At 47.0% G+C, this 25,101-nt stretch overlaps 4 protein-coding genes across 4 annotated transcripts; 1 reads left to right on the plus strand and 3 right to left on the minus strand.

The window, feature by feature from the left end:
- Nucleotides 1-123: 123 nt before the first annotated feature.
- Nucleotides 124-9,340, minus strand: LOC9651794 (probable ubiquitin carboxyl-terminal hydrolase FAF-X). Its single transcript, XM_024661526.1, has 37 exons — nt 7,876-9,340; nt 7,711-7,816; nt 7,550-7,651; nt 7,399-7,494; nt 7,266-7,351; nt 7,100-7,220; nt 6,863-6,973; nt 6,752-6,814; nt 6,529-6,702; nt 6,271-6,485; nt 5,764-6,223; nt 5,614-5,700; nt 5,479-5,559; nt 5,356-5,433; nt 5,257-5,304; nt 5,135-5,212; nt 5,025-5,078; nt 4,915-4,974; nt 4,771-4,857; nt 4,635-4,720; nt 4,485-4,584; nt 4,385-4,434; nt 4,260-4,329; nt 4,058-4,204; nt 3,913-3,984; nt 3,519-3,701; nt 3,340-3,471; nt 2,489-3,202; nt 1,868-2,415; nt 1,690-1,813; nt 1,428-1,441; nt 1,128-1,217; nt 965-1,080; nt 721-821; nt 510-638; nt 326-409; nt 124-132 (listed from the first exon to the last, which is right to left on the minus strand). Exons 1-37 carry the CDS (start codon nt 9,096-9,098, stop codon nt 124-126), a joined length of 6,099 nt encoding a protein of 2,032 aa, XP_024517294.1. The 5' UTR covers nt 9,099-9,340.
- Nucleotides 9,341-9,369: 29 nt separating this feature from the next.
- Nucleotides 9,370-13,506, minus strand: LOC9651795 (respiratory burst oxidase homolog protein A). The gene is made up of 17 exons (XM_024661585.1): nt 13,294-13,506; nt 13,086-13,190; nt 12,625-13,028; nt 12,381-12,540; nt 12,274-12,322; nt 12,076-12,189; nt 11,581-12,006; nt 11,132-11,518; nt 10,951-11,046; nt 10,772-10,887; nt 10,594-10,696; nt 10,458-10,543; nt 10,243-10,396; nt 10,068-10,184; nt 9,883-10,011; nt 9,745-9,823; nt 9,370-9,649 (listed from the first exon to the last, which is right to left on the minus strand). The coding sequence occupies exons 3-17, from the start codon at nt 13,019-13,021 to the stop codon at nt 9,540-9,542; spliced, it is 2,523 nt and encodes an 840-aa protein (XP_024517353.1). The 5' UTR covers nt 13,022-13,028; nt 13,086-13,190; nt 13,294-13,506; the 3' UTR covers nt 9,370-9,539.
- Nucleotides 13,507-13,961: 455 nt separating this feature from the next.
- LOC9651796 (C2 domain-containing protein At1g53590) lies at nt 13,962-15,975 on the minus strand. Its single transcript, XM_002987681.1, has 5 exons — nt 15,175-15,975; nt 14,993-15,122; nt 14,864-14,947; nt 14,619-14,803; nt 13,962-14,555 (listed from the first exon to the last, which is right to left on the minus strand). Exons 1-5 carry the CDS (start codon nt 15,973-15,975, stop codon nt 13,962-13,964), a joined length of 1,794 nt encoding a protein of 597 aa, XP_002987727.1.
- An 87-nt stretch (nt 15,976-16,062) lies between these two features.
- On the plus strand, nt 16,063-18,600 carry LOC9651797 (mitochondrial-processing peptidase subunit alpha). The gene is made up of 13 exons (XM_002987612.2): nt 16,063-16,168; nt 16,319-16,558; nt 16,630-16,926; nt 16,984-17,151; nt 17,201-17,368; nt 17,416-17,496; nt 17,556-17,622; nt 17,669-17,766; nt 17,828-17,900; nt 17,951-18,021; nt 18,080-18,242; nt 18,304-18,346; nt 18,399-18,600. Exons 1-13 carry the CDS (start codon nt 16,124-16,126, stop codon nt 18,403-18,405), a joined length of 1,521 nt encoding a protein of 506 aa, XP_002987658.2. The 5' UTR covers nt 16,063-16,123; the 3' UTR covers nt 18,406-18,600.
- Nucleotides 18,601-25,101: the final 6,501 nt, after the last annotated feature.

Here is a 25,101-nt window from a genome sequence, read left to right on the forward strand (position 1 = left end):
ACCTTCGGCCGCATCCTTTGGAATCAAACACAAGGAGCAAAACTGTTGAGGGTTCGATTGACAGGGCTTCGTTTCGGTGTCCGACTTCTTGTCGACTTCCGGTTCGTCTGTCATAATTTAGCGTCAGACAATCTGGACAACTTTAGAGCAATCAGCTTACCATAAAGTTTACTAGCATCGCAGCTCCTCACAAGCAAAGAGACGGCCGTGTGGAGGTACACCGCATCTTGTTTTGCTATTTGGAATTTAGTTGCAAATGTCACCTGCGTAAAGCATTTGGTGTCTAGCAAATGCCAGAGAATCTCAAAAGACAGAAGAAACGCACCAAATGACCCACAACAGCTTTCCGAAGCAAATGTAGGCGTGGATAGGGACCCAGTTTTACGTAGTCCAAAAGAACTTGGAAATACTGCAACAGACTTTAGTTGCAGTCTCAACTATAAGAGAATTGAGCTGTAAACCTGTTGGAGATATGACTTCGGTGACGCGGCTTCTCTCAGCAGTATTACCAGCGTGTCAACCATGGCGTCGACATGCAAAGCGTCTTGCTGTCTACCACAATTGTCCACATAAAACACGTTCCCTTGATAAATATTTACGGCCGTCTTTAGAGCATGGACGAGAAGAGCAGCAAAAGCCTGTTAAATGGAACGATATCAGGAAAACTTACAAAGGATGAAACAAAAGCGTCATACCTGTCGAACTTCTTCAACGGGACACCGAAGGAGGAAATCCTGCACCCATTGCGGTCTCTCCACCAGCGTGTTGAGAAAACATCGACAGGCGATTATATTGTGATCCAGGAGCTTCCAGATCGTTACCTACAGAGCAAATGATTAGAAACAATGCAAGAAACGGTATTGACGAAATCATACCACTACCTTCCATTGATGAAAGTCTTCACGAAGGCTCCCGTGCGTTCTCAAATATACTCTAAACAAAAATTCTAAAGCTATCCTGATACTATGCTCTGCAAAATCGCTAGCATTCAAGTCCTTGGCCGCTAAATCGGCTTTACGTCCACTTGTCTCACCCTTCCTGTCTCGGCTGTCGTCAGGTCCACCAACATACCGAGGAGTCCTGCAGACGATAGTTTATAACAGACATTGGAAGACCGGAAAACGCACCTTCCCTCAATTACATCCGAGTTAGCCTCCACCAAACTGTAAAGAAACTTAAAATAATCCTTATCCAAGAGATGATTCTCGTGTACAAATCTGAAAGCCCATACGTCATTAGAGTCCGCAAAGTTAAGAATAGATCCCACAGCCTAACCTTAGATTTTCTTTTCGAACGCTTCGATGTATTGAGCTTGGCATTCTTAGGCGCCTACAAAAAAAACAAAAAGAACTTCAAAATGTACCGACAATGAAAACTAGTAAATACCCTGTAAATAGTCGATCCATAATCGACTTATCCTTCATTACTTGATCGCCTTCACCTGATACATTACACAGCAAAATAATTCGTGAATCCATGAACACAACTAACTACCTTTTGTGTGAGATGTCGTTGCTGGCGAGTCCATCGGAGCCTGCAAAGAGGACGTTATTGTCGAAAAGAACAAAGCCAAGATACATACGTAATTACGGGACCTTTCGTACAACAACATGTACGCACTGTTCGGTCGATCGAAGTCCTAGACAGGAGACAAAACTTAGCAACTGAAACGACACCCAAATTGTGTACCTGTGGCGACATGGTTTTTAAAAAATTATCATACACGTCCACGCTGTATTTTCCACCGAAACAATCCTTCTCGAGATCGTTTACGTCATACGGTTCCACTCGTTTATCGTCAAAGGCAATCCACCTGGAATGCACAGGTGCAAGTTAGAAGCGAGGATCCAAGAATCGTAGTACCAACCTCTCAATATCCCCTTGCCTCTCTTTAATATACGAATAATAATGTCCAGCAAATGCGGTCCCCGAATGTACAACTACACCCACCAAGTCATACTGATAGTAAGAGTCCGGTTTGGAGTTCAGGCCCCCATTCTCGTTGCAGATACTTCCATCAGTACCACCATTGCTTGTAGTGGCTGGGCTCGAGCTTTCTTGACTCATGCTGTCACGGAGGGCCAATCCTTCCACCGTAAAAGCTTTCATGTCGAGATGCATCGGAAACTCGAATCTGTCCTTGAGCTTCAACCGTTGCATGGTCTCGTAGTCGAAGTCGAAACGCTTCAGGTGAATCACAAGAGTCTGCGGAAGAGACTTCACGCATACCCGCTTGAGTGCGTCAACCTTCCGGCCACATTCATCACAGTAATATGCGTTGTCAGCCTCGAGCAAGTCCCCTCGCACAAAAGAATCCAGAGATTCGAGCAAATCTCTTTTGTTCTTCACATCCACGCTGATCGCTGCAAACGGTTCGTCTCTTTCGCTGCAATGGTTACACCCGCGACTAATCACCTGGGGAAAAAGAAAGAAAAAGATACAAACAAAATGTCATGATCCCAGGACATACAGGCACAATTGAGCATACCTGCTGGACAAAAATGCCGCCGAAGATTTTCGTCAGCGTTGTCTCTTGGTGTGTCGCTTTTAATGTATCATCAACAGCATCGTATAAGCGGTTGAAAAACTCAAAAGCATCTTGGTGTTCCCGAAGATTGATCGGCATCCCATCGTAGTCCCGGTACGCATCCCAAAATCCCTGAGGAGTATAATGGTCCAAACTACTGCCAAGAAGAGCCCCAAACATGGTTTGCAGCTGAAAAAAAACTGAGTCTGCCTTCTCCATGTCGTCGCACTCCTTACATTCTAAAACTGTCCGCCGAACATCCGGTTGCATGTATAACTGCTGGAAGACCGAGTTCATATAGCAGGTGGCTCCGGCGTTCTTCAGCCCGACGTAGCCACTGAGAGCTTTTCGACCATACGAAGGCAAGTGCTCCCATTCGTGAATATCGGATGAGAAATGAAGTTTCACCAGCAGATCCACTATTTCCTTCAAGTTGTCAATGCAGTGGGTGGCCAGGCAAGTCAGCAGCTGAAAAGCCTTTTCGCGACTACGACGAGTCCCGCACCTCGACTGCAGGACTCTGTCATCGAGCCTGTCGCAGCTGTCATCGTCGATTTTCCATAGCATTGCCGATTCTAGAAATAAGAAACTCTCAACCAGCTGCACATTATCACTGTTAGCGTTCTCCTGGTCCGACAAGCAGAAATTTAGTACCTCTTGCACTAGGCCGGTCCCCTGAGGCAACTTGCTCGAGCCAATAAGACGTCGATCAAGAACTTCTATCAACACTTTTACTAAAAATAAGTGTCCTTCAAGAAGCTGTGCAGAGAAAACAGATGAGAGAGAGTTGCGATCACAATAAAATAACCCACCCTGTCATCGTCATCAGTGGCCTCGGGTGCACATCTAAGCCAAGAAAGCTCTTCCAGAAGCTGCTGCTCCCCCATTGCATGCTCTTCAGGCCCACTGATGCGATAAAAGAGCTGCCCCAAGAGCTCCAAAAACTGAAACAAAACAGCTCAGTCGCTACGTTAACGTCACTTGGACTTACTGGTAAACAGCGCTTCGGCTCGGTGTTAGCTTCCGCCTTCGTGTCAATGAGGGCGGCCATAAGATGCCGACGAACGATAGGATGTTTTCCCGATTCTTTGCTGAAGAAATCATAGCTGTTACAACATTCTGAACAAAAAACATCTTTCACCTCAATCTCAGAAAGCTGGACGCTGCCTGGTATCTGACAAACTCGTCAGGTGAATGTAAAACCATATCCTAAGAAGAAATAAGTTGATACAAGTAGAAAAAGAGACAAAATACGTACCACAATAAACCTGCCAACGTCGGGAGATGAAAAGAAAGTTCCAAGTAATGATTTATGTGACAGCAGGCATGTCACCTGGTAAGAAGTATGATTTAGAGAGAGAAAGAAATAAAAGAGAAAAACTTACAAGAAGTTCCAGCGCTTCAAGGCAGAGGTATCGATCGTCCTGGTTCAAGAAGTCCCCACTGTTTTCAAACTTCTGCAAGAATAACGTCTAGAGTCAGTATAGCAGGGTCAGCACATAAAATTAGACATTGGTCACCTTTTCAGACCTTCGACCCTTCAAAATCTCCGCCAAAGGCGCAGAATTGGCTAGCCAAAGGCGCAGAATTGGCTAGCATAGATATTTGGCCTAGTGCAGTCCCCCAAGTAAGTCGCTTTAGAGCACCTGCGACTACTGACATGTCGATCACTTCCAGCTGCTCAAAGAAAAGGTTTACATATACGTCATTGTCGGAAAACTACTCTGGTTACTTTTTCAACGTTGACGTCGTCGTTAACAGAGATGGTGCTCCCACTTTCAGATTCTTCGACTGTATCTCCTCTGCATATTTAAAAACATCAGAAATCGCTCCCTGTCTGGTACTGAAAATACATACCCGATGATTCGAGTGTTGTCGGAAAGAGAAGTAGTTTGTGTTTCTGACAACTGAACATTTCGGAACTAATAAGGATTTGTGAACACAATTTCTTACTCACCAAAAGCTTTAAAATACGTAGGGCGCTAGTGTAACAGCCACGCCGTGTCTGACTATCAACCCCCATCATCGCACCAGGTTCGAAAACCGTCATTAAATGCCTGGAACTCGTTTGTTATGTCATGATAAACAATTGGTAGACACAACTTACCGAAAGCCTCCAAATCGAATAAAGTCATTTCTAAAACGCTGATTTTCGACATTTCGATTGACGGGCATAAGCAAGCCGTCCACTATCTGTGAAAAAAGAAAACAAATCAAAATCCCGTAAAATTTCGTATCTATACCTGAAGTGTATACAGGAGTCGACAGTGGGCTCCAAATTGCAAAGTAAGAAACTCTTTTGCTTTGGCCACTGGCTTCTTGTGTAAATTCTGTCCCGCGTGTCATGAATAATTTGTTCGGACAACGCAAAAACAAGAAACGTTTACCTGAAATTCACTGAGGATTCCAGGATGTGTTGGCAGCAATGAAAGGAGATAGTTTGCTTCCTGACATTTAAATTTCCGTTAAAAACATGAAATGTACGATGCTGACTAACCTCCCGAACACCACCGTGACCCGCCTCGGCAAGTCTGAAAAGGATATCGTAGACCTGCAAAATTGATAATCAGAATGCACAAGAGACAATAGGGTGGGTGTGACGTGTACCTGAGGACTCTTTGATATCAGAAGTCCCGGTAGCTGCAGCTCATCCATCTCCTCTTCAACAAGGTCCACGATATTAACCTGCAAGAATATCAGTAAAAGGAATCACAAGCAAGCTAACATACCGACGCAGTCAGGGGCTGACCATCGGTTAAGCCCAGCTGCCGCAACACCTGCCATGCATCCTTCTAGCCAACAGAAACAACTATAGCGGCAAAGCATACCTGTGAATCTTGCTTAAGTTCTTTGTTTGCGTGCATCAAACGCACACGAGAAACGGGACATTCAAGCCTCTCAGCCACCTATAGAGCGGTGAAATAAACCACAAATATTAAAATAAATCTTACCTTTGCTCGGAACGAACCAAGGTACTCGTTTGCATGAACGAGAATGTCAAAACGTGTCGACTGCTTATTTGCCGTGCTAACCTACAGAAAAACATCGCGTTTTCTACAACTTTACCACACATTTTGAACAAATACCCCCAAAGTAAGCGGTCGTCCTTGAAATGAAGCACCATGCGCAGGAACTTTACGAGGGCAGGATCCTTCACATTTTATAATAAACTCCTGAAAATTTAAACGGTTAAGTATTAGTATCGAAAGAACATAAAAACGGAAAGGAAGGCTTACTCTTAGTATCCGTAGGCAGCGCTCGACTTTGTACGGATCCTTTTCAAAATTCACAGTGCACGGCTTGTCTGCCTCACTTTCTATCGACTCGGTAAAATTTTCCACGTCCGGGACATCTACGTTCCCATCAACCATACTGATGCTGTTACTATCTGTTGCCTCCGTATTCCTGTGTCCATTCTCAAGGGCCGCAGTCAAGTTACGCAGGCACTCGTTGATAAAGCACTGGCGTATTTGAACCAAATTTTGCCGCAGGCTGTCTGAGAGGTGAGTATGGATGTCCCGCAACATACTTATGCTCTGTTCCGCAATGCTATTGACAGGTGACGAAAGAGCAGCTTGCCACATGTAGGACATTCCAATCAGCTGCAAGTCGTGCGTCTCAGTCCCTTCATCGATTCTTATTCGCACAAGTTTCTTCTCGAAAAGATTCACCCACAGAAACAGCCTCATAAAGCACCTATGTAAAATACATGAAGAGTGTCAACCATCTTGCATGCAGCTTACCTCCAGGCAATTTCCGAAAGAGAACAAGGGTCCATGCAGGTAAGTTTCTTTGTGAGAATGTTGAGCATTGCGTCGAAGGACAAGCACGGGGTTTTTTCAAGAGCATCGCACAGCCATTGGAACCCCCTCTCCTTGTCAGCATCGAACACAGACGACTCAATCATGCAGTTCCACAGCCTCTCCATAGCATCCCAAGGCAAACTAACATCGCCTGCCTGTACCAACCATTAAACCGCAAAGGAGCAGTGCAAAATATACCTGTATTGAGAACAATATGAATTCCAAGCGCTCCTTCACGTGTTGATCATGGGTGTACCGACAATCTGCAATGGAATAGGGTGCTGCAGTCTTCTCTGACGGCTTTGCCACCACTAACTTCTCAGAGCACATCAATCGAGCGTGGGCCATGTACTGTTCCAAACTCTTCACAACCTGAATAGCAAGTTTGAGAAACTAAATCATAAAAACCTTCAATATTTACCATGAGTAAAAAACAATCGTCTTTTATGAGCTTTTGAAGGCGCATTTGACGAGAAACCTCATCCTGTGGATATCGTTACGAGAGAATAAAAAAACCACAAAAAACGCTTACCTGGTAAAATGGCTTCTCGTTATCTAAAAGTATGATTTCACGAAGTAGACGTAAAGACGGAATCACCGAGATTCCATGCTCTACATTTTTCAGGCATTTCGAAATGTATTCCTGCAAAGCGAAAATACATGTTAAAATCGGCGGTGAAAACCCAGAATCAGACAGGAACACAGGAGACTAACTAACAGCAAGTGCCACTAAATCTTACTGCCAAAAGGAAAAGCCTCTCTGACCCACATCTTTACTAGCACAGTTCACCGAGTCATAGTGGCCGAGAATTTCGGTGAGAGCTCCTGAGTCAAGAACTTCCGCAGGTGCTTCTCCAGAGTGCATCATATTCCAGAGTAGCTCCAGCAGCCTAAATAAAACATAAACATAAGAAACCAAACTTACTAACACGCACCTTTGGGCCATAACTCCCTTTGTGTCACTCCGGGCGAGTTTTTTAACTAAAGAGAGGATCTTCACGATATCTGACGGCGAGCGCCCCTGTCACACATAAAAGTGACACACTAGAAAAGAGAGATATGAAGTACCTGGCTGCGCTCGAAGCGACCAAATAGACTATCCAGCTGCTCGGCTGAAAATGACCAAGCAAGATCGGCGAGAAGATCAAAGATATTTGCTTTGACCTGCCAATAATACAGAGCGTAATCTTCCGGAGGGTACAAACAACATCAAACTTACCGTTTCAAATTGGTCCGGCTTTTCAGTGGCTGCCCAGATAGCATCAATATGCTCTTCTGAAAGGCGACGCTCTTGGAGCAAAAACCTCATAATCTTTTCTACCTGTTTCATTGTTAAATAAAGGTAAACTCAAACGCAGCCACAACAAGTGTAAAACTCACCTGGTCTACGTATTGTTTGTGGTGGAGATGGGACCTAAGGACATGCCGCAAAATATTGTTTCGCTCGAGCCACTGAATTGTTGCATTAACGGACCGCGACTTATCCCTGCAACGTATCAATCGAAACATCAAGCTTTAACGTAAGAACTAGAAAACAACACGAACCTTGGAGCTATCGCTCGAGCGTTCTCTAGGAGCTTGTTGATCTCCCGAACCGCGCTCAGCTGCTTATTGAACGAGTTGAATCCCAGCATGCGCTCCACCATCTTCCGTTGCACAATGCTCGTCATGCTCTCAGCCTTTTCCGCCGACGAGCTCCGACCGAGTATGACTTGCAAGTGCTTCAGTATCAGCGACAACGCTCCAAAAGACCCGTCTTTCGTCTTGTCGCTAAGAGCATCCACGTCTCTCTCCAGCAGGTCCTCTACGTATCTCAAAATCCTGCTGCAAGGGTCGCCAAGGTGGCTGGCGACTTCGTCCGTGATAAACTCCGTCGACCTCGCAATGGGAAGCAACAGAGCTTCCATCACCGCCGGCAAAAGCTTCTGCGGATAGTTGAGCACCCGCAGGAGATGCTGGTAGCCATTCCCGTAAGCCGTGTGGCCAAAGTAGTTCAAGAGATAGGCCAGCCAGCAGTAGACATCCGGAGGACGACACCTGTTGCAGTCGCAGCTCTCGTCCCTGACAGCGGCGCCTTTGCGGTTCGCACAATGCCAGTCGTTGTTGCTGCTGGCCTTCCTCGACGGCGTCCCGGGCATCGGCCTCGCAAAGTTGCAGGGAGGAGAAACCGACGAGGCCGAGGGTGGCAGACCCTGTTCTTTGTGCTTGAGATGGAATTGGCATTGCTTGTCAAAGGCAATGGCGAGCGTCCTGAGCAGCGGCAGCATGTCATCGTCCACACCAACGTCGTCGAGCAGCAGCTGCGGAGCCTTGACGGATACCAAGTCCATGAGCTTACACACGGCATCGAAGATGTTGTTGTGGATCTCGTTGGTCCACTTCCATATCGCCTTGTCGTCCAGGCACTTCTCAAACGCGCTCGGCACAGCCTCCCGGTACAGAGTCTGGAGCTTGCGAAAGTCCCCACCGAATTCTTCCCGGCCACCACTCACGATCTTTGCAGCCGCCGAGAGGCAATTCCTGAGATGGATGGGATAGACAGTCCATGGGAACTTGTTGAGCCCATCGAGCACGGTCCCCAACTCGTCCCTGGGAAACTCGCAGCACAGCTCCTCCAAGTCCACCTCGTTCACGGGCATCATCGTCAAATCTGTGCCTTCGTACTCGCCAATGGACGACTCCTCATCACTGGTGTTGCTCTCCCTATCCCACAGCTCTACGTTGTCTTCCTGCCTCAGGAAGCTCTGCCGCTCCCAGCTCTGATCCATACACAGCTGCCGCCCCTCTCACTGCTGCGAATCGCGCCTGGAATCCATCGCGAATCCCCCACACTCTGGCAATTTCGCCGCCGAGCTGCCGCGGCGCCCCCGGATCCTCCAAGACCTAATCTACGCCAAGAGAAAACCTGGCAGCTCACCTGGATTGCCGCGACGCTGCCGATCGATCCTAAAACCCTCTCGCACTGCTCCTCTCGAAAAAACCCTGATTGTTGGCCGAGCTCGCCAGAACTAGGTCTCGCACAACACATTGGCAAATGCGTACGAGCATGGCCAAATATGGCCCAGCACAAGAGCATCGCATTTTCCGATATTCTGTACGGAAACATTAAGCTCTAGCTATAAGCGCCTAATTTTTCCCTTTCTCTCTCCTTTGTACATTGAGAGCAGAGCTCGAGCGCAAGATATTTCCTCGCAAGGAGAAATTTTTTCTTAGAAGTTTTCCTTGTGAAAATCGAAGGTGGTTGAGTTCTGGTGCGTGTACTCTCGCGACAGTGCGTCCAATTCTTTCGCCACTCCTGGGGCACCACAGTAAAATACGCCTGCAAGGAACAAAACGTGGAAAACGGGAGTGATGGCTCCTTTTTTCTTTTCTAGATGCTAGACCAAAGTTTTGTCTTGAGAATCCATCACTCACCGATGTTAGCATGCCTGTGAACTGCTGAGAGCCGTGAAAACACCGTCTTCCAGTTTGGTCTCGCAAAATGTGTTCTTACCTGGAGAGGAGCGACAGTTTTTAGAAACTACAGGAACTAGAAGAAATCTTCGTACGTACCCGAGTCCCAGACAGGATGTCCACTCCGTTTTTGGCGAGGTTCAAAGCCTGGATCATGGTGATCAGTGCCGATCGAGCGTCGCCCTCCTCGTACACACTCGTGAGATAGTTGTGCATCTCGATAACTCTCTGCTCGTCAAAGTTCATGCAAACTATTAAGCAAAAGAATGCGAGAAAAATCCGACCTTGTGATCCATCTCTGCAATCTCGTTCATGACACCTTTAAACCATTCGAAAGATCCCTGCTCTCTAGTCACCCAGTAGAAGTAAACTTTTGTAGGACCGCTCTTCTTCCCATTGTTCTGCGATCCCAACGGAATGAGAATGAGTTTGTAGCTTGAGTAACTTGGAAGAACTTACTTCCACATCCCTGTTGACGTGATTCAAGATGTCTCTCAGAATACTTACGAAAGGTGTTGCTCCAATGCCAAGACCAACGAGCAGCAGCACATCATACTTCATGTAATCTTGTGCTGGAGCACCATAGGGACCATCAATTCGTAGCTTTGGAAACCTGCAATAGACGAAAAAAAAAGGCACAGCTTTTCTGTAAAATTCTAATCTATTTTTCCTACCTTGGTTGTGACTGGAACTCCAGATCATGATCCACATACTCAGCTCTGAGCAGGCCACTTTTGCCAACTTCGGGTTTGTGGCAAACCTGTACACGGCTTTCAAAGTTGGAGTTCAAATGTATGGCAGCATACGTACCTCTGAGAAGATTTTCTTCATTTTGGAGGTCCAGTCCCCGGCACTTCTTATATGGATGCTCAAGTAGTCATCACTTGGAGCAGAAGTGATCGAAAAAGGATGCCTGTGATGAAAAGATCAAAGCTTGCTGACTAAAGAAAAGAAAGAAAAAAAAAGCTAAGAAACTAGTAGTACTGACCATTGAAGATGCGAGATGGCCGGGCACTTGAGGAAGAGATACATGCCACTCTTGTACTTAAAACCGCGAGGCTTTTGTATGTACAAAGCCAAGACATTTCCAGGATAAACAGCAGCCTGTAGTTAAACTGCTCAATCAAAACCATGAACGAAATCCTAAAGAAAAGTTTCGTGCCAGACCTTGACTACACGAACTGTATACAATCCCGCACGGATGGCTCGTACCAATCGCTCGGAGGCATATAAAGCCACTGGAATCGCGACATACATCCAAGTCTGTGCAGGAAACCAAAACGAGAGAAAAGAGAAAACTCGTCAGTGGAAAAACAAGTCTCAAAGACCAAAGGAGCCACTTACGAACCGTTTTCTGCCACCATCCATGTGCCAAATAAATGAAGAGCGAGTGGACAATGAGCAGGACGTAGACAAAGATAAACAAATGGTGCGAGTACCAAAAGGCGTTGAATCCGCTTAGCCTGTGCAAAGGCCACAGTGGCTTTACCTGGCCTCGCCTGAACCATGGCGTCGCTAGCAGGAATATAAAAGCCATGAGCAGCACGCTCGCGATCCCAGTAACCCCAGCCACTGACTTTAGCAGATCAACGTACGTTTGTCTCTTGTAGTGAAAACTTTTGCCGAGGGTGCGCATGAAGAGCTCGTCAGACGAGCTAGTAATTCTCGGGAAGTCGCAGGCCAAGTGGACTCCAGCGTGAATCACAGTTCCAATTGCAACACCAGACGCAATCATCTGGACGAAAAAGAACTATCAGAAGAAGAAGACGAAAGCAAAAGATCAAAGGTTGTACGTACCATATGAAACTTGAGGTTGTCGTTGAAAGGGACGATGTTGCCGACGAAGGTCGAACGAAACCAGGTGATGGTGTTTCTACAGACCGGGAAAAGCACGAGTGCCATGTTGAGCTTGAGAGTCTCGGCAGCACCTTTTGCGACGCACAGACAATATCCCATGACTTCAAAAGCTGCTCGCTGCTTGTACACGAAAAACTTCCACGCGAACAATCCCGCCATGGTCGCAATCCAAAGTCCGAAGAACATGAGGTACCTCCAGTTCTCGGAGAGGTAGAACTTCGAATCTTTCCAAAAGGAGAGAAGTGGAGTGTGCTTTTTCCGCTTGACGGCGACGAGATTCCGAGAGATGGTTGTGCTGTAGTTGAGGAAAGAGTCTTTGGCATGCGCTGGCTCCGGAACTCTCATCAAAGCTTCGAGCTGCGAAAGCTGCCAGGAAAAAGAAAAGTGGACAAGGAAAACTATGAAGCTCGATCATGGCATCGTGGAAATATTTACCTCAATGAAGCCATTCTTGTCAGGATCCAACTCTTCCATAATTAACGCGGCGAACTCGTCGGCTTGTGCCTTGAGCTTGGCAAGCTTGTTGGTTGCCGCACTAAGCATGATAATCTACACGATTGTGCCGCACCAAGGAAAAAAAAAAAAGAGTTAAGAGAAGAGCAAGATGGTTGTCACTCACTCTCAATCAATCACCTCTTTGACTTCTTCTTCTGATATATGTCCGTCTGCGTTTCTGTCGAACCTGAGAAACGAGGAAACGATTCGAAATCACTGCATCTTGATCACAATCGAGAACTTACATCTGGAAGAAAATTTGCATACGAGAGTCGAAGCTATCGTCGCTCATTTGCAGCCAGAAGGCGTGAAGAACTTCTTTGGAAATGCTTTTCTGGTTCTCGAGTTTCTTGCTGGAGACGAGCGCATCGAAGAGCGCTTGAGCAAATTCCGAGGTCTCCATTCCTGAAAGCAAAGAACACAAAAGCTTGATAGTCAGAAGATTGAAGAAGAAAAGAAAAAGGAAGATAGAAAACATTGGAACTTCACCTATGCATTCACCGAATTTTTCACGAGAAAGGCTTCCATCCACTGCAAGCACCGTGAATCTCCTTTCGATGTCGAGCCACGACACTTTCTTCTTGTTCTTCCCGGTAAGGAAACGAAGTCCCTGGAGGGCATTGGACTTTGTCCTGGAAAACTTTGCTTGCTTCGCTCGATCAAACTTGGTGGCCTTTGGAGAGTTGTGATTCCTGACAGTGCTGGCGAGACGAGTGAAAGCAGTCTTAACTTTGATGGCCGTGACCACAGTGGATCTCTTCTCGCCTCCACCCGAAGCAATGGACTCGGTGCGATGGAGAGGACGATCGCTAGACACTGAAACTCCATCGTCGTTGGCCATCTCGATCACCACCTTGGTGGCTTGATCGGGATCTTCGTCCCGCATCGTGTGACTGGAAAGAAAGAACGATCACAAAACTTCACAACCAAGAACCAAAGAAACAACGCACCACACAATTGTTTATCGCCTGGAGAAAAGTGAGCAGTGATCGAAGAAGATGCTTTCACATCACTCCTGCTCTAAAGTTTTTGTGGAGATCCGTGCGAGGTCCCATCTACATTTCATTCCATCGATAAGAATCCATGCTATGAATCAGCCGCAAGAAATAAAAAATAAAAAATAGTTTTTCACCAACAGAGAAAACAAACTCTACTCACATGTTTCGTAGCGAACACCGCCAAAGCCACAGTGAAAAGATGTACGAAGAAATGCTAGTGCCAGTGTTGCCAGAGAGAGCTACCAAGAACGAGCAATCGCGGCCATTGAATCGCCCAAGGCAAGAACTCCCGCCCTTTGACCTCGATCGTCTTGCTGCTCGCCACAATCGCTGACCAAGCCTTCCGCCAAAGCTGCGATGATTCGCCCTCTTGCGTTTGTACAAAGAATGGAATTTACATCCCATCCTCGCGAAGGAGGCGAAGAATATATTTTACGAAAGAAGAAGGCACGAGGAACTCCACTGACTAGAACACAATCGAGCGGCTGCAATCTTGCCACGCCACCGGACGCATCGAATCGACGGCTCACGGCCATACTCCACGATCATGGATCGTGCCGAGCACTGAATCGTAGAAAAAGCGCAAAATTCATGCCTGGTGTGGCCCCATGCTCGTAGAATGGTTTTTCAAGAACAGTTTCAATCTTCACAGTTGCCATACTTTTAAGAAAATCAATCCTGTCGCATGTGAGGATCGTGGGCGATGCAACATTCCACCAAATCCTTACGTGTATACCACTTGTTCTTGTCAAATCCACTCGGGAATATCACTTGGATTGCGAAAACCTTTAGAAAAACTTTGTTGTTGATCCAGGAACTTACTTGGATCTAGAAGGAAATTTGTGAAAGAGATTTGGCTAGCTTCACTAGAGCGTCTCCACGATTCGGACCTGCTTTAGCCGCTCTTGCATCAGTGTTTCCGATGCGTTGCTCGCGGTAGCGACGAGCAACTGGTCTTGCTCGTTCTCGATCTCGGCTTTGCCGCCGCTGGAGTTTCTTGTACAAGCCTCCGAGAAGCCTCTTCTGGCACCTCACTACTGTTCCCTGTGAGAGAGACGACTCCCCGAGATCGACTATGCTCTTGCCTTGATCCACTGCGTCGAGCTTCCAGTCCTCTACACTAGCAGCCGGCTTGTCCACGAGTGCTGCTGGAGCCATTGGAGCATCCAAAACGTCACCGAGATGGAGAGCTTCCATCAGTCCCGGCTTAACCAGGTAGCCTTCCAGAGCCGGAGCCACCTTAAGCGTCGTGGAGCTGTTTGCTAGAGATCCAACGCCTGCTGCTGCCTGGACTATCTTCGAGGGAGGCTCGAGAATGGAAATGGCTACGTGAAGCAAGCCTTTCCTTACGTCTCGCAGCTTTAACCACATGTCGTGCCTGTCTCCACCTCGTAAGTGTATCAAGTCGAGCTCGTACCACCCCTGGGATCGATCACAAGAACACCATGAAGATTAATCTCCGAGCTAGAAAAAGAAAAGACTTACGAGCTCATCGTCTTTCCCAAACTTGTCTCGGTCCCGAACACGGAAATGGATCTTGGAAGGCAAATTCCAGCTGATTATCCTCACCCGGAATAGCTCGTGCCATGAGGGATTGAGCGTCTGCTTCTTCACAGAAGTCGTAAACTTTAGCTTGCCCATTTTTATCTTCACGTATGGATCAGAGTAGCCTGTACTGTACAAAAAATTGTGGATGTAGCAATATAGAAAAATGAATTGATGCGACATACCCGATCTGTCTTTGGCTTCCAAGTCTTTGCCTTCCAAAATCTCCAGTATCGCGAATGCGGCTTCCTTGATCTCATGAAGACTCGCTGCTCACGTTTCATCAGTCATATATGAAAAACAAAGATTTTTACCAGGGAGAAGCCTGACGCCATCTTTATCAATGTCGAGATCATACTCGGCTCCAAACAACCGTATCATGTCAAGAACCAAAGGGTAAGGCTCCACCATGCACGTCTCGATAGCTGCTTGAACAGCTTTGCTCTGAAAAAGGACCAACGAAGAAATCAATCACTTTCAAGAGCTAGCAACGTACCACCCAGGAAGCGATTAGCGGCAAGTCAGTAACATCCACACTGCTCGACGAGAGCGGCCTGACACTCAATCCCAGCAACGGTGCCGTCACAAAAGCGATGGAGAGCTGACCAACGTAAGGATAGTAAGCCACAAACTTAAACCCGAGCTTGAGCTTCCCTTCGATCCTCAAGTTGGTCCCGTAGAGCTTGCCCGCAAATCCAAACCCGACCGACACCTTCTTGAGACAAGCCATGAGTTCCAACTGCATGTCTTCGTCGGCCACAAACGAGAGATCCATCTCGATCACAGCGTGCTCGCCAGCGCTCGAGTTTCGATAAACTTTCACCGAGTGCACAACCGGAGGAGAGTTTCCAAGGCGGAGACGATCGACCAGGATCTTGCTCACTGCCCGGGGCTTGTAATAGTTGAGATTCACGTCCAAGAGATAGATGATGTTCCTGGCGAGGTACCGCTCCAGAAAGGTCGGCCAGCCTTCCTGGAGCAAGATATTAAACCAAGTCACAGTCTCGCTATCCGAGACCTGGACGCCCCGAATACTCTCGTGATCGATCTGGAACTGGAGCTGCGTTCTCAGGCGGGATTTCTGGACGCTGTCGACGCTGTGGAGGTAGAGCACCGAGAGGAGGATCGAGACGAGGAAATTGAAGCCCGCGAAGCCGGCGATCCACACGGCACTGGCGATTACCAGCAAATGGATGAAGAGCGGCCATTCCAGGACTGCGTCGGTGAAGATCCAGATAGGCCGCGCCAGAGCCCGGAAGAGGAGGCGCGAGACGATGAGGCAGAGCTGGGCGATCATCCTCGCATTCCCGCCCGCCACTAAAAGCCCTAGTCAGCCCTAACGGGATTTTCAAAAAACTTTGACGTGTCATTAATCTTTGAAGCCCTAACCCTAGCCCTAAATTCTCTTTTTCTTTCCTCTTCTTCTCTGGGGCAGCGCTTGCGCCATGGTTGTGAGAGCTGCTCTTCACCGGCGCCTGGGCCAATACAAGGTACGCTCGCATCGATTCCTCTCAATCCATCAATCTAGCTTCTTTTTCTTGGATTTCTCCTTCCACTCGCAGCTCCATTTCTTTTCTAGGTTTTGATCTGCTGGGCTGATTGGAAATTTCCTACATTCTTGTGGATCTATCTTGTCGCAGGCTCAAGCCCGTGGATTTCACGCCTCCACGCCGTTTAGCCAAGCCGTTCCAGCGCTGAGAACCCCCAGCAAAGGATGGCTGTCTTGGCTTTTCCGTGAGCCACTGCCAACGCTCCCAGCTCTCTACGAGGCTTTACCGGAGGTAAATTTGCCTCCTTCCTTGGAGGACACTGTGGAACCTTCGGGAACTCAAATCTCTTCGCTCAACAACGGTGTGAGGATAGCTTCGGAGCAAATAGCAGTGAGTGGACTTTTCTATTCTCAAAAGTCTGCTCGATAGAACACATTGTTTGATTGCTTTTTGGCTCGCAGGGCCCAACTGCGACTCTCGGGATTTACGTAGACTCTGGTAGCATCCATGAAGACGCTTCCAATTCCGGGGCCACGCATCTGTTGGAGCGCATGGCCTTCAAGTCCACACACAACCGCTCGCACTTCCGGTTGACGCGAGAAGTGGAAGCAATCGGAGGAAATATCATGGCTTCGGCAACACGGGAACAAATGGCCTATACTGGAGACACCATCAAGACTTACATGCCTCAGATGGTCGAATTGCTCGTGGACAGTGTTCGCAATCCCGCTTTCCACGGCTGGGAAGTACACGAACAGGTAACAAGGCCACTACCTTTTGTAACTTCTTCTAGAATGGTTGTGATGGTTTTGCAGGTCGACAAAATCAAGGCGGAGCTGGCTGAAATGTTCAATAATCCTCAAAGTATTCTACTGGAGGCACTGCATTCTGCCGGTTATAGCGGCCCCATTGGACACCCTTTACTGGCTTCCGAATCTGCGCTATCTAAGCTAGATGGCGCAACTCTTACGGACTTCGTGAGGGTAAGTGTTTATAGTTTCTTCGTGACATTCAGTAACTCGTTTGCTGCAGAATAACTTCATTCCTCGTCGCATTGTGTTGGCTGCCTCTGGAGTAGATCATGAAGAACTCATGGCAGTAGCCGAACCTTTGCTCACCGATTGGCCTTCTGGGAAAGGTGTTGATTGTGGACCTTCCGAGTATATTGGTGGAGACTGGCGTGGCACTGCCGATTCACCGGTACTAGCTTATTACTTAGAAACGTTGTGCTTAATGTTATGTTCTAGACCACACATATTGCTCTTGCCTTCGAAGTTCCCGGCGGCTGGCGCAACGAGCACGATTCATTCGCTGTTACTGTTTTGCAAGTAAGGAAGTGTTTTGCCTTTTTCACTCTCACGCTGACTGTTGTTGTTCCGGATTTTAGACACTACTTGGAGGAGGTGGCTCGTTCTCGTCTGGGGGACCTGGGAAGGGGATGTATTCTCGTCTATGTGAGTACTACAGACGTTGTTTTGGATTAACAAGACATGTCAACAGATACGCGTGTCCTGAATCACTACGACAAAGTGCAGTCCTTCACTGCCTTCAACAGTATCTACAATGACACCGGAATATTTGGAATTCATGCGACTTCGGTATGAATTTAGAGCCTAAATAGTGGTCTTCTCGATTTTTCTCATTTCGCTTTTGTTGTAGACCTCCGACTTCGTGCCCAACCTTATCGATCTGGCAACAGACGAGCTCACGACTGTCGCTACGGCTGGTGAAGGTAATTCCAATATGTTTTTGCGAGAAAATCAATCGGTAACTTTCAAACAGTGACGGAGGAGGAATTGGAGCGCGCCAAGAATGCAACAATATCCGCTGTTCTCATGAATCTCGAGTCACGGGTGAGAATCTTTTGTTCCAAAAAGACATCTCACGACATGCTCTATTCGATCCATCCAGGTCGTTGTCACGGAAGATATTGGAAGGCAAATTCTCACATACGGCAAGAGGAAGCCTATCCAGGACTTTATCAGTGCTGTCCAGGGATTGACGTTGGAAAACATCACGTCCACTGCGAGTAAATTGCTTTCGTCGCCGCTCACAATGGCTTCTTGGGGAGATGGTAAGCTGGACTGTGCTTTGGTCAGCTAGCTAAATTCTTCGCGCTTGGTTTTCCGTTTCAGTCGTCCATGTTCCAAGATACGAAGAAGTTGCGAGGAGATTCAAGTAAGATCTCCTTTTCTTCGCTTTCGGGTTTTAACTCTATCCCCCAACGCAGGAAGTAGAGAGGGACTGGCGCTTTTTGGCAACCAAAATAAACTTTCAAAGGGAGAAAGGGACGGTGAAGAAAAGAAAGCAAGTGCTCGGCGAGAAATAAACGTCAAAAACTTTGTATCAATTGTGAGAACATTTTTTCTTTTTTCTTTGCCATGCTTGTCTCTCTCATTTGACGAGATTTGACCTGTTTGACCGAGTTGGAAGATATGATAGTCGATCATCCCCCATGAAATGCAAGGCTTTGTACAATTGTTTTGACAAACGATCAATGTAGCACTATGTTCACAGGTGCCGCGGCAGCCCAGTGCATTTGCTTGTCCCAAGTCCCGGCATCCATGTCGTAGGAGAAGTAGGTCGTCTCCGTCTTCATCAAGTCGCAATCTTCCCCGCAAAAGTTCAGGTATTTCCCAGATTGACCAATGAACCAAACCCCGTCATTGGCCTGGAAATCAATCACATACTCGCTCACCAACCTGAGCACCACGCCACGTTCCCGCTCAAGCTCCAAGATCTGGACCTTACGCTCGCTGGCAATCACTGTCCCTACGTAGAGCTTGGACTTCCAAGCGCCGGCGAGGTAATTGTCCTCGCCATTGGGCAAGACATTCTCAGTATACGAGAAGCTATTACTTGTGGTGTCGAACTCCACCAGATTCGGGTAGCGCAAGGAATCCAGGCAAAACAGTTTGTTGCCACTCACCACAGGCTTCAACACAAATTCAGTTTCGGAGTCAGATTCGGAGTCATCAGCCACAGGACTTTCAATGTTGGACCAACCCTCGTCTCCTTGTGTCCAGGTGAAAAGCATGCCATCAGTGCACCACACCACAATCTTATTGCGCAGGATGCAAGCCCTGGACCAGTCGCCGAAAACCTTGTAGGGAATCTCTTGCCACACGTTGAGAAAAGGATTCCCAAGGAAGAGCTTCCTCTGCTGTGTAGAGCGAGCCAGCACGCACCGCTGGTCCTCTGACGAGACTGCGCACAGCACGTCCGGGTAGTCACCGCGCGGCGCCCATCGTATGCGCTTGTCGCTGCTGTCCGTGATGGAGTTGGCGTCGGCGAAGAAGCGACCACTGTCCCTGTATCTGCTCTTGACGCTGGAGCTGTCCGCCGCTGCTTTCCACGCCTTGCAAACGGACCTGGCAATGATGAGCGACGAGTAGGGCAGCTTGAGCAATATCTCCTCCACAAGCTCCTGCGGCAGTGTCGTCGTTGTCTTCCTCCTCGCACCCATTGTACCCTTAGGTTTTCCACTTCCCTTTTTCTAGCTTTTTATGGAGCGAACAAACAAGGCAATATAAGGAATAATGTAGCAATTATTTTATTTTTTATTATAAAGAGTCAATTTTTCTTAGTGATGGTTAGAAGATGGAGCTGGAGCTGGAGCTGAAGCAGGGCATGACTTGCAAGCTTTCCATAGGAATAAGCCCTTTCCACAAAAAAGCTTGCAAAAGTTATAGATACCAGAACCCTTAACACTTTCCTCCTCCTCACCAGACATTGACCTGCATATTTTTTTAATAACCATTTGTTACTGCCAAAAATAAAAAAAGAAAGAACTATTACCCTATATTATCATCTTCATATATATGATGCTGTGATGTGACTGAAGTCTTATATTCATCTCTGGCAACACCACTTTTGACATAATGCTTAGTATCATATTCATCCTCTTTAAAATCTGAATAGAAATAAATTTTGATTAACACTAATAAAATTATATTAATTTACCTTCTGCCAAAGCTACTAATCCTGCAGACAAGACCACAAGAGAAATGCAGAGCACAGCAAGGCTTGAACTAGCCATGGATTATCAACACCAATCACTCACACTCTCAATAATCTTCCCTTCCAATTTATACAACCTAAAACTGGAAACGACAATGCAAAGCATAGAATGTCACTAAATACAGCTTTTTTCTTTGGCATGACACGTGACGATTTGTGCAGAGCATGTTGTAAAAAGCATTACAACTCCTAAACAATAGTTAAGTTGGAGATGGCGATTCAACGCTGAGCCGGGGATCCACTCGATGAACCTTTCGCTAAGTGTATGGTTCACAACACAAACAAGGCAGTCAATCTCGTCGTCACTGGCGGCAATGCTAGGAACGCAGCTCTCTAGATCCGAGAGCCTCCCTGGCGCAACTTTGTGCTCTTTCCTAGCCGTCGCGCTGCAACGATCGCGTTTCGTGCCTCCAGATACTCCTGGAACTCCTCACTGTTGTCAGGGAAGAGTTCTACCACCGCAGAGTTTATGCATAGCATCCACTTGTCCATGAAACACGAACCTTTACGCTCGAGGAGGTGTGGTGGCAGCAGCGTCACTGAAAGAACGGTCTTTCGCCCAGTTCATGAGCGAGATTGTAAGCTCACACCCTGTTTATCTTCCAGCAGCGGCCCCCAGTCCATGAGAATCCTCTGAATTCCAACGTATATCGCGTCTGCCAAGTTTGATGTGTCGATCCCCTGGAAGGTTAATCCATCCCTGCGAAACACCTGTGCGAGCTCTCTCAGAGAAGAACTTGAACGTAACTCGCACCTCGAGCTTGGTGAGCAGGGCTGTCAACGTGGAAGAAGAGGCAGCTGCAGAGGTTCTTCGTAGAGACTCCATACTTCTCGCCAGATGCAAAGATGTCGTGCATAGACTAGCCGTCGAGAGGCTCGGTCCAGCTGAGCTCGGGATGGAGGAGATACTTGTTAGCTCGTCGGTGTTCTAGCGTTGCTGCGTAGCCAAATGGAAGGAGCATTCCCGAGTGGCAGTCGTTCCAAGAGAACCTGTGCTGAGGCTGGAGAAGAACAAGCTTGCGTTCCAACAAGTCGGGACGGCCAAACACCACCCTCCACCTCATCTCAAGAGCGTCCCAGACTTTGTTTCCAAAGCTTGCAACCAGAGAAAGCTTGGAGCGCTTGGGATCATCTGAGCTCTTTGATAGAACCGAGCGTGCCAGATCATTGATCACGGTGTTCTACTGAGACGTGAGGCAGGAGGAATACCAAAGAGCTATCACAGCAGCAACAGCGTGCCTGGCCTTTGAAAGAATCTGGGAGTCATGTTTCTATGATGTTATTATTTGAATAACATGGTTTAATAAATAGCATTAAATAGAAATAGCATTACTATTAAGCAAATCAAGTGTAATACATAATAAATTATTTAACTAATAAATAATAATGATATTAATTTCATTTAAATATCATCAACCTAAATATTATACATTTAAGACTTATCAAAACACTCATTCCATTGATCCTTCATCAATTTATGATATTAAGTTCCATAGGCCACTGTTATTCAAATTTATTTTTTCTTTTTATGTTAATAGCAGCTTGATATTTATTTGCTCTTGTGAGGGCCAAGTGTATGATTATGATGCCATATACTAATATTAGCGTAGTGGGATTTTAGTAGCTGTTGGATTGATTTCAATCCGGACCACTCGCTTTTGTATATAAGCTAGGGTTTTTGGATTAATTGATATGCACACATTTCTATATTCCCTTTCCATATTCCAAGCACTCACATTGGTGGAGGTGAGGGGCACCTTTGATTGCCCCTAAAGAGTGCTTGAATTTGGGATTTTGGTTTAGATCTAGCTTTTGCATCGTCTAGATCTAACTTTTTCCATTTCTTTTCTTTTATTCTTCCCTTTCAGGATTTTGGTTTAGATTTAGCTTTTTGCATTATCTAGATCTCCCATTTCCTTCTCGTTTTTTGTCATTTTTCTTCTTTTGCTCTTTCTTTGTCCGTCTTCATGGCAGATCAGCAATCTCCTCCATTGACTCTAGAGTAGCAGTTGGTCCAATTGCTTGATGCTATGCGCTTGCAATTCAACAACCAAACTCAATTGATGGCGGCATTCATGGCACATGGTCCAACTCCTCCTGCTCTTGGTGCCAATCCTCGTGTTCGGCTGAAGTTCTTTCATAGGAATCTTGGGGATGATGTGTACCATTGGTTCGATTACTTCACAGTGATTGCCACATATCATTCTTGGGATGATGCTTGACGTTTGCCTGAGTTTCCCATGTGTCTCCAAGGGACGGCATTGCAGTGGTACAATGGATTGAGTGCGGCCACTCGTGGGGATTGGAGTGTTCTTCCAGCCGTCTTCAAACGTGCCTTCAAACATGCCAACGATTGTGACGATGCCTTCCAACAATTGCATCGTATTCACCAAGGGCCATCTGAGTCAGTGATGCAATTTGGCATTTGTTTCCGAAGTCTTTTGCATCGTGCGGAGCCCAATATGTCGGAGAGGATCAAGCTAGGAATGTTGTGGCCAACACTTCGTCAAGATCTTGTCGGCCTTGTGCATGCACTTGCTCTTGCCACCCTTGATGATGCTCTTCGCTTGGCACAACATTATGAGATGTCGCCTCTTCCACTTCTCGCTGCACGTCCTTCTACTCCACTTCCTATGAGTGATGGTCCTGTTCCAATGGAGGTTAATGCTGTTGCTGCTCGTGTCCAAGGACAAGGGCGAGGACGTGGACGTGGCCGTAATGTTCATTGCTGGGCGTGTGATGAAGTTGGTCATACTTATCAGCGTTGTCAGCACTTTCCGGATTGGCGACCTCCATTTCCTGGGTGGAGACCTTGGCATCAGCAACGTCCCGTTGGTGCTGCTGCAGTGGAAGGTTTGGACACCGAGGTGCATTCGGGAAATGAGGAGTCGCGCGAGTGGAGGACCTTGCGCGAATAAGTTAGTGACCCCTCCATCTTTCTTTCGGGAGTATCATCAAGGGGTTCACTCGGCACCGGTTCATCCAGTGTTTACTTTCCAAGCTCGTTTTTATAACAAGAGGTCTCCTATTATTCTCTCCGTGTTGGTTGATATAGATTCGAGTTTATCTTATATTGCTCAACCTGTTGCCACACGTTGTCATCTACACTTGCGTAGTGCGGTGGATCCAGTTTTCATTCTTTATGGCAACGGCCGTACACATGCATGTGCACGAGATGAGGCGGACTTGGTTGTGCATGTGGGTGATCTCGAGCTTGAGTTGCAGTCGTTGCGGGTGGTGTTGAGTCAAGCTTTTGACCTCATTCTTGGTATAGATTGGTTGCAGCACAATCATGCCAAGTGTGACTTTAAGGCTTCTCCCCCTTGTCTCATACTTCCTTATGTTTCATCCGTTCCTTTCACTTCTGTACCTCTTCATCCCTCTACTTCTACCTTTGCTTCCATTACTTTTGTTCCCCCACTATTTCCTCTTATGTTTCCATCTTGTTTTGCTCTTCCCTTTTCCGATCCCTCTGATGATCTTTGTGTTATAACTGTTGACCAACTGTAAGCAACCAAAGGGAATGACTCGAGAGACGATCCATGGGGTTCAAATATAGAGGGAAAGGGCCCATGAATAAGAGTGCACCCCCTTTTCCAATCGGTTAAGGGTCTTGGGATATTTGGGGTTAAGCATCCTTGGGTTTGAATAGTACTGGGTTGGGTGACCTCCTGGGAAGTCCAAACTCAGGAGCTTACATTTGGTATCAGAGCAGTCGGGTCTGACTCTGTTGGTTGGCTAAGGGAATCACACCACATGTTGATTGACATCTGGCTGGTCCAGTTTGCTCCCACTGGGCTCGACCCAAGGGGTAGGGTGTCAAGAGAGCGGGGCTCTCGGGAGAGCTACGGCTCTCAGCTTCCGTTCACAAGGGCGTGAACTTGCAGGGAAGCGTGGTGGATTGTAAGCAACCAAAGGGAATGACTCGAGAGACGATCCATGGGGTTCAAATATAGAGGGAAAGGGCCCATGAATAAGAGTGCACCCCCTTTTCCAATCGGTTAAAGGTCTTGGGATATTTGGGGTTAAACGTCCTTGGGTTTGAATAGTACTGGGCTGGGTGACCTCCCAGGAAGTCCAAACTCAGGAGCTTACACCAGCTCATGAAGGAGTATTCTGATCTCTTTGAATTTAACCTATCATCTAGGGCCAAGATTGCCACACGTCATCCGATTCCCACCGGGGATGCTCGTCCAATCAAGGTTCCTGTTTGACTATTGTCCGTTAAATGAAGTGGCGATCTCTGCTGATCTCTTGGATCATCTAGGGAAAGTCGTTGGTTCACCAAGCTAGATCGGGAAAGTCGTTGGTTCACCAAGCTAGATCTTGCTTCTGGGTACTGGCAAGTACCGTGTAAGCTCCTAAGTTTGGACTTCCCGGGAAGTCACCCAGCCCAGTACTATTCAAACCCAAGGACGCTTAACCCCAAGTATCCCAAGACCCTTAACCGATTGGAAAAGGGGGTGCACTCTTATTCATGGGCCCTTTCCCTCTATATTTGAACCCCTATGGATCGTCTCTCGAGTCGTTCCCTTTTGGTTGCTTACATACCGATGGCCGAAAAAGATAATCTTAAAACTACTTTTCGTACACCATTTGGTTTGTACGAGTTTTTAGTGATGCCGTTTGGTTTGAACAATGCTCTAGCAACTTTCTAGTGGATGATGGACGAGGTTCTTTGTGATATGCCAGAGGTGACTGTTAACTTCATTGATGATGTCTTGATTCACTTAGAGGGGACATGGGAGGAGCACGTTCATGATGTTTGTAAAGCATTAGATTGGTTGCGCGATGTTAGTTTAAAGCTGAAGTAGTCTAAGTGCATATTTGGGTCTAAGGATACAACTTATCTTGGGTACCGTATTTCTCGTGAGGGTTTGCAAGTTGATCCTGACAAACTTGTGGCTGTTCTA

Source organism: Selaginella moellendorffii, unplaced genomic scaffold (assembly GCF_000143415.4).
Source record: "Selaginella moellendorffii unplaced genomic scaffold, v1.0 SELMOscaffold_83, whole genome shotgun sequence".
Taxonomy (NCBI): Eukaryota; Viridiplantae; Streptophyta; class Lycopodiopsida; order Selaginellales; family Selaginellaceae; genus Selaginella; species Selaginella moellendorffii.

Bases quoted from the DNA above. Each gene is read 5' to 3' on its own strand.
- LOC9651794 (XM_024661526.1), bottom strand. From the start codon at position 9,098: ATGGATCAGAGCTGGGAGCGGCAGAGCTTCCTGAGGCAGGAAGACAAC. The intron at 6,703-6,751 runs GTAAATATTGAA...CTTGCTATTCAG, and splicing joins ACGATTGTTTTTTACTCATG to GTTGTGAAGAGTTTGGAACA. The intron at 4,721-4,770 runs GTATAGATACGA...CTTTTTTCACAG, and splicing joins GACTCCTGTATACACTTCAG to ATAGTGGACGGCTTGCTTAT.
- LOC9651795 (XM_024661585.1), bottom strand. From the start codon at position 13,021: ATGCGGGACGAAGATCCCGATCAAGCCACCAAGGTGGTGATCGAGATG. The intron at 12,323-12,380 runs GTAAGTTCTCGA...CTCGTTTCTCAG, and splicing joins ATGCAAATTTTCTTCCAGAT to GTTCGACAGAAACGCAGACG. The intron at 10,697-10,771 runs GTCAGTACTACT...TTTTCATCACAG, and splicing joins GCCATCTCGCATCTTCAATG to GCATCCTTTTTCGATCACTT.
- LOC9651796 (XM_002987681.1), bottom strand. From the start codon at position 15,975: ATGATCGCCCAGCTCTGCCTCATCGTCTCGCGCCTCCTCTTCCGGGCT. The intron at 15,123-15,174 runs GTACGTTGCTAG...GTCCTTTTTCAG, and splicing joins CGCTAATCGCTTCCTGGGTG to AGCAAAGCTGTTCAAGCAGC. The intron at 14,804-14,863 runs GTATGTCGCATC...TGTACAGTACAG, and splicing joins GGAAGCCAAAGACAGATCGG to GCTACTCTGATCCATACGTG.
- LOC9651797 (XM_002987612.2), top strand. From the start codon at position 16,124: ATGGTTGTGAGAGCTGCTCTTCACCGGCGCCTGGGCCAATACAAG. The intron at 17,152-17,200 runs GTAAGTGTTTAT...CGTTTGCTGCAG, and splicing joins CTCTTACGGACTTCGTGAGG to AATAACTTCATTCCTCGTCG. The intron at 17,767-17,827 runs GTATGAATTTAG...CTTTTGTTGTAG, and splicing joins TTGGAATTCATGCGACTTCG to ACCTCCGACTTCGTGCCCAA.